At 39.7% G+C, this 9,609-nt stretch overlaps 1 protein-coding gene across 1 annotated transcript in view; it reads right to left on the bottom strand.

Moving 5' to 3' along the window:
• The window catches only part of LOC119366271, a 13,128-nt gene extending 4,558 nt beyond the window's left edge, over positions 1-8,570 (bottom strand). The window contains exons 1-10 of the mRNA XM_037631967.1: positions 8,376-8,570; positions 2,777-3,003; positions 2,551-2,656; positions 2,033-2,134; positions 1,889-1,948; positions 1,700-1,778; positions 1,438-1,588; positions 845-968; positions 328-505; positions 172-200 (exon numbers count right to left, since the gene is read on the bottom strand). Of these exons, the coding sequence (XP_037487864.1) occupies positions 172-200; positions 328-505; positions 845-968; positions 1,438-1,588; positions 1,700-1,778; positions 1,889-1,948; positions 2,033-2,134; positions 2,551-2,656; positions 2,777-3,003; positions 8,376-8,570 (1,251 nt within the window). The remainder of the gene's footprint in view (positions 1-171; positions 201-327; positions 506-844; positions 969-1,437; positions 1,589-1,699; positions 1,779-1,888; positions 1,949-2,032; positions 2,135-2,550; positions 2,657-2,776; positions 3,004-8,375) is intronic.
• Positions 8,571-9,609: the final 1,039 nt, after the last annotated feature.

Genomic DNA, 9,609 nt, shown 5'->3' with positions numbered 1-9,609 from the left:
GGAAAAGCTCGGAACTAAGCAAGGAAGATGGTTAGTTATTTTGTTGGGAAGGATAATAGGATTAGTTATGTTTAGCTTTGCTGGACCCTCACCAATTTAGCATGTAACAGTATGGTTCATTATGCGAGGCAGGTCTAAAAGGAAAAATGGACAGGTTGTGCATGCAAATACCTTCAATCCGTCTTCGTGGAAGCCATGACCTACAATGCAATGCAGAAGAGACATTTGAGACCTAGTGCTCTTTAGATCATTTCACACCTAACTTTAATGTAGTATGTAAAAGTATATCGTACATATCTACAAACTGAAATTCATGAAACAAGTTACCGTTATATACCCCACAGAACCATATTCCCCTCTTTCCCTGGATCTGATCAAGCTGAAGATAAGCCTTCGCCGCGGCCGCAGACGGAACAGGAAGGCTTGTATTCCATTTAAGCAGTACATGATCCGGAACACAAGGGGGGTTGAGTGTCACCAGGAAAGGCCTGACAGATTCAATTTTCTAGAAGAGCAAAAAAGAACAAATATGCCACAGTTAATAATTAAGTAATCCATTCATGCTGCTGGAGGGGTAAGGCTGAAGCTTCCGTTTTGCTGTTATTCTGTGAGCCTACTCTACAGGGTGTTCTGAGTTCTAACATGATGAAAATCTTTTTTTTTTCATTTGGTTTCTTCCTTTTGGCCGAGGAGGCATGACTAAGTCCTGAGGACATGTAACACGCACAAAATGGTCTCAGCATCGTAATAAAGCCAGGGAAGGGTCGTTTGATAAAAAAAAATATGTCATCTGTAAAACTAATTCATTATACCAAACTATACATACGAAAAGCAGAGAACTTACCTGAATTTGGTTTAGCCAGTAAGTAACAGAAAAACCCCTGCTAGTTGTCCCCAGGAAATTCCAGGCGCTCCATGCTGACGAATTTCGGGGCATCAGATTTTGATCGGAGTGAAGGTATATATCCCTGCAACATAAACATGTCAGACAACCAGTAGATCAGATCAAACTTTATTTAGGGGAAGTTCTGGTTGTACCCCTATACTAGTGTACCATCTATGCTCACCGTCCATTCTTGCATCAAAGTTCGTGCAAGAGAACTTCTATTTTTTGTTTCTCCCAAATAAAAGAACATTTGAACTCGAAACTTTGCAGATCAACATCAAACAAGTACTACCATGTGCAGAAAAGTTTACGGAGTTTTTGGCACAACATAAATTTTTAAAAATGATACAATTCATTCACAATTTGAAATGACAAATTTATGTTTCATCAAAAAAAACATTTTATACAATGAGTGACATTTTGTACAATGATCTGCAAAGTTTCAAGGTCAAATGTTCTCTTGATTGGAAGAAACAAAAAAGAGAAATTTATATATAAAGATAGCACAAATCTTGACGCAAATTGAATGGTCTAGATAGGGCAAGCTTTACCTGTGGACATACTGACAAGCACCTAGAATTCTCCGTTCGTGATGTGTAGCTTCAACTCCTAGTACTTTGAGAGCATTGGGTGCATGGACCCCAAGGATGACACTGTCGTATGTTTCCTCTGAACCATCCTTCTCCAAGACTCTGTAGCCAGCTGTCGCCAGTGCCAAGATACAGGATTATTTCAGTTAGTGAATCAATAAAATATATATGATGGCACATTGTTTTGTACAGTCAATCAGCAAACAATAACACGTATACATACCTCCACCAAGACTTGAAACAGATTTGACCTGACAACTGGTTTTAATTCGACAGCCAATGCTCTCCAATTCTCCTTTTACCTGCAATAGTTCCATTGTTCAGTCCCTGCATTTGGCTGCAGCCAAAGCCTAAATAGTGTAATAAATATCATGTGCGATCTCTTTTACGGATGATGGATCGCATTGCATACCTTGTTTACATAGGACTGGGAACGAGGCTTGACAGTGGGCAACTGGGAGTGACGGAACAGCTGAGTGCAGAGATTTAGTCAGCTTTCAGATGCACAAAGACAAATGGAATGAGAAAGGAACATGCATAAGAAGTAGATAGGCACCTGAAGAAGGCCATGGTTATGGCAAAATGACAGTGCCAAGAAAGCAGACAAGCTCAAAACATCCTGTGATGAACATGACCACATGCCAGTGCAGACTGGAATCTGCACCAAATGTATATTTTCGTTTCACCAACTCAAAACAGCATAGACACGCATTTCTAATCACAATACAATGTGTGCATAATCACAAATTTTCTTTTCCTTCTTTGTGTGTGAAAATATACACAAAAAATTTCTACAAGCTAATAGCCAGCCATACCGACTTACCGCCCCCTGCACCCATGTAGGTGTGAAAACTGGCCATTGAGGGCTAGGCCCAGATTTTATTTATAATTTGAATATTTCACCTAAATTTACCATAATTATTTGAAAGTTATAGTTTCTCTACACAGTTCTACATGACTGTTAAAACATGAAAAAAAAACTGAATACCGAATTCTGATGTGAGATTTTGCCAAAATGAAGGTTGCTGGTACACTAAAAGAGGAATAAGCAAGTAGATTAGATAGAAGTAGTACAAGATAAGATTCTTGAAACGATAGGGAATATCCATGCGACTGAATGAACTGCCCCAATGTCTCATTACGGTTCAGATCAGGGTTGTGTTCATGGTCCTCCAGGTACCTTCATTTCAAAGATCGAGCCAGCGAATTAATTGTCATTGTTTAGTATAAACACCAGGCATCCAGCTACGAATGAAAGTATTATGTATGCACATGAGAACTGAGGGCCTTGACTACTTACGTCAGAGCATCATTCTTGAACTTGAGTATCTCACGGACCATGCGCCAAAAACTGGGTTTCAGTATGTTGCTTTTCTGCGCCAAGAGGCTTGAGATACCATTGCCATTTCCCCACTCACATCCTCCGACGCCTCCTTTCGATTGTGTGCTCACTGAGAAAGACATGTCCGATCTCTCCATCTCAACCCCGAGCCCTTCTAACCATTCCATCATGTGGGGATATGTTACCTACGTTGATGCATAGAGCACAACAAAAATCTTGGTGAGGAACAAATATATTATAAATCGTCAGTCCAGGGGTAGGAAGTCATATACTGATAACCAGAGCAAAAGATTTCTTGCAAAAAAAATCAAAGTAAAAGATAAATAGCACCAGATATAAATCATGCATATTTCCTTCGAAAGGAGCCACACACGTGCGTGCGTGCGCGCACACACACACTATTTTAGTGTAATACTTTTCGAAATTTTCCTTATTCCTCAAAAAATCATAATGCATTCCTCTGAACAACAGAGAAATTTTCACAAGCCTTATAAGAATTCTTGTTGTGATGGCCGAACGTTTATTGTGTACTTTTCAAAAATCAAGCCAGGTGAACCATAACGAAGCAGTTATGCTGGAAGAAACTAGTGCCGTAGAATCTTCCCACTCGCTAGGGAAGTGATTTTGTATAGATGGACATAAATTCAGAACCTAAATCACGGCCGGCACAAACACAAATTCACACGCGAAACTCTCCATTTAAGCTTGCTGGACCTAACAGTATAATCTACTTACTTCCAAAGTTCCAATATCAAGATCCGGTACAGTGTGTCGTTGTCATGAACTCGTGATGCGAAAGCAATGAGCACATGGAAGCAGACACCAAAATATGCTTATAAGAATGCAAAGGTTGGCCCTGAAAATGTGATGAATGTTTAGTGTAGAAACGCTAGATGATTTTTGTGCTTAGAAGCAATCCACCGAGCACCTTCCGTGCAATGAGCAGGTACGCACGAGCTGCACTAATCAGGGGGGAGGGGGGGTGATGAGAGCTATGGTGCCGATCAAGACTGCATTGCCTGACCTTGCGGGCCTACCCAATAGCGACGACGAGCTCACGGTCACGGCCGAGGCTCCCGGCTGTTCTCCGAGCCCGACGGGGCCTGCTTCAAAATACGGGCGGCAGGCCGCTGCAGCAGGCGAAGGCAGAGGGCTGCAAGGGGAAACGGAGGGTGGCCGGAAGCGCCTCGTCCGAGTGGCAGTCGGGACGCCGCCCGGCCGCCGGCACAGAGGCAGCGGTGGGAAAGCCTCCGGGGCGGCGGCTGAGCTGCGGCTGAGGAAGCCGAAGGCGTCATGGGACTCCACTCCATGTCGAGTTGGCCGAAATGGTTCTCAGGAGGCGCCGGCCGCCGCCCCGCGGAGGACGGCGAAGTTGGCGGCCCCGGCGGAGGACCACTGATGGCCAGTCCACTGGAATGGTGGGAGCCAAACGCAAAGTGGATTTTCCAACGGCTCCGTGAATGGGGGAGCGTTATCACCCTTCTTTCGCGCTTTAAGATTAGTGCCTACTGCTAGCATTTTCTGCCTATACTAAGGAATGCATGTACCGGTTATTTTCAGAAAAAAAAATTAGGAGATTTAATTTTCAGAAACTAGAGGATACCCCGCGCCACTGCCGCAATTGGCCGAGGAAGAAAATTTGCTTGATAACTTAAGAACCAAAATGAAACAAACATACGACTAACTATATTTAATTATGTATTGTTGTAACATATTTATTGAATATAAGTAGAATAATTGACTGGAAAGCATTTTCCCATGCATGGTTGAATCTTGTACCTGTTTTTTTTTTACCATGCATGATTGTATGTTGAGGTACGTGCGTCTTATCCTATTCATTATGGTATATGGTAGGGTGGCATTTTTGTGTGTTGAGATAAATAAGTTAGTGAGGATGACTCTTTTAGATATGCAGGATACATGCGAAATACTGAAACAAATCCATCATTTCAATCAATTTTAAAACATTTTACTTTTCAAAAATACTAGTTTCATAGTTGTTGAAACTGCAAGTGAAATATGATTGGATTGATTGATATAAGTGAAATATTTTTTAAATATTGAAATGTTTGTGAAATTGCATATGGAATATTTTTGAAATTGATTGAAATCTGTTTGTAATTGATTGATACACTTCATATAATAATGTGTATAGTGGTTATTTCTAGAAATACACGAGAAAGACCACAACCAACACATTATTTCTCTTGAATGTCAAAATAAATTTTCAAACAAAACAAGTATCGTAGTATTAAATAGATCAATAAATTATGTTGTAAAAACTGAAATTGTTGTGAAACTGCCTGGAAATATTTTTTAAATTGATCTATCTTAATTGATATATGTTCAAAACAATTGAAATTATTATTAATTTCACTTGGAATATTTTTACTTTTTTTATATAATTGGCATATGTATAAAATAAATTAAATACATGTGAAAAACAATGACTTAAACTGAATTTGTCTTTAAAATAATTACAATTGTAGAAATGTCCGTAAAATGCTTTTCAAATTAATAGACTTGCATTATTGAGATTTGTATGAATTATATTTTTAAAAATGTTGAATTTTACAATATGTGTAGAATTATGTAAATTTGTATCTCTTAAATGTTACTGAAATTACTTATGAAATTTTAAAAATTTAAAACGTCACTATAATTCTTGGAAAGAATGCACTAAAATCCACCAAAAGAAGAACACTTTTTGAAAAAAAAATCTGGGGGAGGGGTGTTGAAAATTCTTTATTTTTTTCGAAAATCTCTCTATTGTTTCGTATTACTGAAACAAATGCATCATTTCAATCAACTTAAAAACATTTTCCTTTTCAAAAATACAAGTTTCATAGTTGTTGAAACTACGAGTGAAATATGATTGAATTGATTGATATAAGTGAAATATGTTTTTAAATATTATAATGTTTGTGAAATTGTATATGGAATATTTTTTAAATTAACTAAAATCTGTCTATAATTGATTGATACACTTCATATAATAATGTGTATAGTGGTTATTTCCAGAAATACACGAGAAAGATCAAAACCAACACATTATTTCATCGAATGTCAAAATAAATTTTCAAACAAAACAAGTATCATACGGTATTAAATAGCAGACTAAAATATGTTGTAAAAATTGAAATTCTTGTGAAACTGCCTTGTAATATTTTCTAAATTGATTTATATAATTGATATATGTTTGAAATAATTGAAATTATTATAAATATCACTTGCAATATTTTTAAATTGTTTTATATAATTGAATGTATAAAATAAATTGAATACATGTGAAAAACTATGAATTAAACTGGAATTTCTCTTCAAAATAATTATAATTGGGGAAATGTCCGTAAAATGCTTTTCAAACAAATAAACCTGCATTATTTAGATTTGTATGAATCATATTTGTAAAATATTGAAGTTACTAATATGTATAGAATAATTTAATTCTGTTTCTCTTAAATGTTGCTGAAATTACTTATGAAATTTTTAAAAGTTAAAGCATCACTATAATTCTTGGAAAAAAAGCACTAAAATCCCCCAAAATAAGAATGCCTTTTAATTTTTTTTTGGAGGGGGGGTTGAAAATTCTTTATTTTTTCTAAAATCTCTCTATTGTTTCGGATTTTCAAAAATCTCTCTATTTTTTCTGAAGGAAGTTAAATTAAATTATGTACTATTTCTGGTATATAAATATGAAAAAATATACCTAACATATACTATCCAAAATACCCATCAGTTTATAGCCGCCGCAAAATGGTGGATCCATTAAAAATGATTTCTGCGTGGTTAATCGGATGACACGTGCTTGGTTCTGTGTGTATAGGCTAGTTGCAAGACACACGTATGTCCAGATTTATTTTGCAAGTTATAAAATAGCCTATACAACTACAATTACATTTTCAACATAAGCATGTAAATTGTTGGAACCTACTCGACAGAAAAAAATGGTACCTCTGGACATGGACTATTTGAGCTCAAGCTCACATGATCTTGGATGAACAGTAAAATGCAAAAAAAAGTAAAATTATAAAAAAGTTCAGATTTTTTTGCAAGAAACATTGGATTTTTTTTACACGCAAGCAAATTTTCATGATGAAATCACATTTGTGATGGTGTGGGCAAAAAAAACAAAGTCGATGCTCCAAAAAGAGTGTTTTTGGAAGCATTTTAGATCATCATATTTTTTGTCCACAGCTCCACAAATGTGATTCTGTCACGAAAATTTGCATGCATGTACAAAATTCATCAATGTTTCTTGATTAAAAAAATAAGAATTTTGTATTTGTTTACTATTTTTTGGATTTTACTTTTCATTCGAGATCATGTGAACTCGAGCTCACAACAGCACTTTCGAGTACTTCTCAACTTCTGTATGGCGAAACGAGATAAAGGATTAAGCACTTCAACTTTTCCTTGTCCCTCGGGATCCACCAAAAATTGGGTTATTATATCAAAATTTATAACGTAACAGTACCTCCCCACAAAAGAAAACCATAAGGGTTAACGTGAACTAAGAAACGACACATGACCGCAAACATAAAAGGAAATGCATCATAATCTTAGAATAACACCAAACTATCAGAACAAACAAGAACTCTGATTGATGAGATCAAGGCACAATATATATATCTGCAAGTTCAGCCTACGGTCTTCTGTCAAGGGGGTTGTAAGGAAATCCTCCAACCCTGGCTAATGATCGGTGTGGGAACTATACGTGGCGAAAACTCTCTTTTTTGCAGGGGAGAGAAAATTTTCATTACTCAAGGAGGCTTCTCAACCATAGAAAGATTTAGAACGAAGTCCATCCCAGAGTACAGCCACACTGCGATGCGTGGGGTGCTTCGGCCATACACGGCCAGCTCATGGCTAACTTTATACCGACGTAAAAAGTTCTACCTATAAACTGCGAGTAAAAAAAATAGACGCACACAGACAAGACACCACGCACACATGCACTCACACCAACACACACGTTTAGACAACGGCTACTAAAGGCTATCTCTAGGACAAAGTATTAGGAGTAGTGGTATGGGTTCGATGATTTTTGTCCGACGTGTGTCCGACGCACAACCTGCACCATCCAACTCAGTTGGTCAGGGTCCGATCCATCCAAGTATGTACACATGTTTTACAAAAAGTGCGGGACGCAGAGTCATTCCGAAAATTTTTGTAGTATATATGTACTACATTATATTTTGATTTTTGTTTCCTTATATTCATCCAAAAGCAGTGTTTTCGTTTGGGACACACGTGCGTTGTAGACCGTTCTGGTAGTGACAACAAATCATTTATATATATCACGGAAGGCCGTAATGCTTTCTTCCCCGCTGGTGAATAACGGAGCAGTTTTCACAGGCATGGCGAACATTGTCACTGCGACAGATGATCTATACTACTGTATATGGGAACATTTGGCTGTGTTTCACGCTGCCAGCACATGACACGGCCTCAGCCATGGAGTCAGCCATGCATGCAATCTCAAGACCATGGGGCGAGTAGAATGGGAATCTGAAGAGCAAGATGCATGAGCAAAGAGCATAGCTCATGTACGGACCTGGTTGAAGACCATGAAGCCGAGGTCGAGCTTGACGCAGCCGGCGCCGTCGTCGACGGCCACCGTCCTGGCGTGCCCGCCGAGGCAGGCCTCCTCCTCGTACAGGGTCACCCGCACGGCGTCTCCGCCGCTGGCGGCAAGCTCGTGCGCCGCCGCCAGCCCACTCACCCCGCCACCAACCACCGCCACCCTCATTCTGCTCGGTGTCTATGCTATGCTCTTCTCTCCCCGTCGCTCTGCATTGCTCTCTCGCCCGACCCCCTCTATTTAAGCCGGAGCGGCTGCTGGACCGCGCGTCACAACTTGCAGAATGTTTCTCGTACCGAAAACGGAAAATCGGCATCATATCTTTACGTCCTCAGATCGACCAACCACCTCTCTCTCTCTCTCTCTAAAGGCTAAGCCACTGTGTTTATTAGACTTGTACCGCTCAGCATTACTGTTTTGTCGTAGAAAATGGGATTTGTCACATAAGCTACAACGTTGTGACCTTCACTGACTGAGGACGCATCTTCGTTCACGCGCCTTTGTGGTGCAACCGGTGCAGCCGGCGACCGAAAACACACTCTACAGGGTTTTCAAGACTCTAGAAATAATTTGGCATGTAGATATAACATACAGCTACAGGGTTCCTCACCCCCTCCCCACCCTCCGCCGCTGCCGCCAAGCACAGCCCGCGCAATGTGGCTGCGGCGGGGCTCCTGCTGGTTGTGGCGGCGGCGGCGCCTGCTCCCACTCCTTCTGCTGCGGTGGTGCGTGGTGGCGGCGTCCATAGGTGTGGCTGGCGACTGGCAGCGGCGGCGGGGCGGGCTCAATCTACTCCCGCATGCACTATTGCAGAACTGGGCTATAGCACCGGTTTGTATGGGCCTTTAGTGCCGATTCTGTAACCGGCATTAAAGGGTGGGAACTAAAGATCACCCTCCTTTAGTACCGGTTCTGCACGAACCGCCGCTAAAGGGCCACCACGTGGCACGAGCCTGCGCCGGGGGCGGGGAGCCCTTTCATACCGGTTGGTAACATCAACCGGTACTAAAAGGTTTGGGGTTTGGGGTTCAGGGTTTCTTTTTCCCTTAATTTTGTGTTTTCCATTTAATTTATTTTCATTTGCTGGTATTTTATGATATTACATATTGTACACGTTATACATACATACATACATATATATATATATATATATATATATATATATATATATATATATATATATGTATATAAATAGAATTTCTCGTAG

This window comes from Triticum dicoccoides, chromosome 2B (genome assembly GCF_002162155.2).
Source record: "Triticum dicoccoides isolate Atlit2015 ecotype Zavitan chromosome 2B, WEW_v2.0, whole genome shotgun sequence".
NCBI classification, from domain to species: domain Eukaryota; kingdom Viridiplantae; phylum Streptophyta; class Magnoliopsida; order Poales; family Poaceae; genus Triticum; species Triticum dicoccoides.
This window is presented reverse-complemented; position numbering and strand designations above follow the sequence as displayed.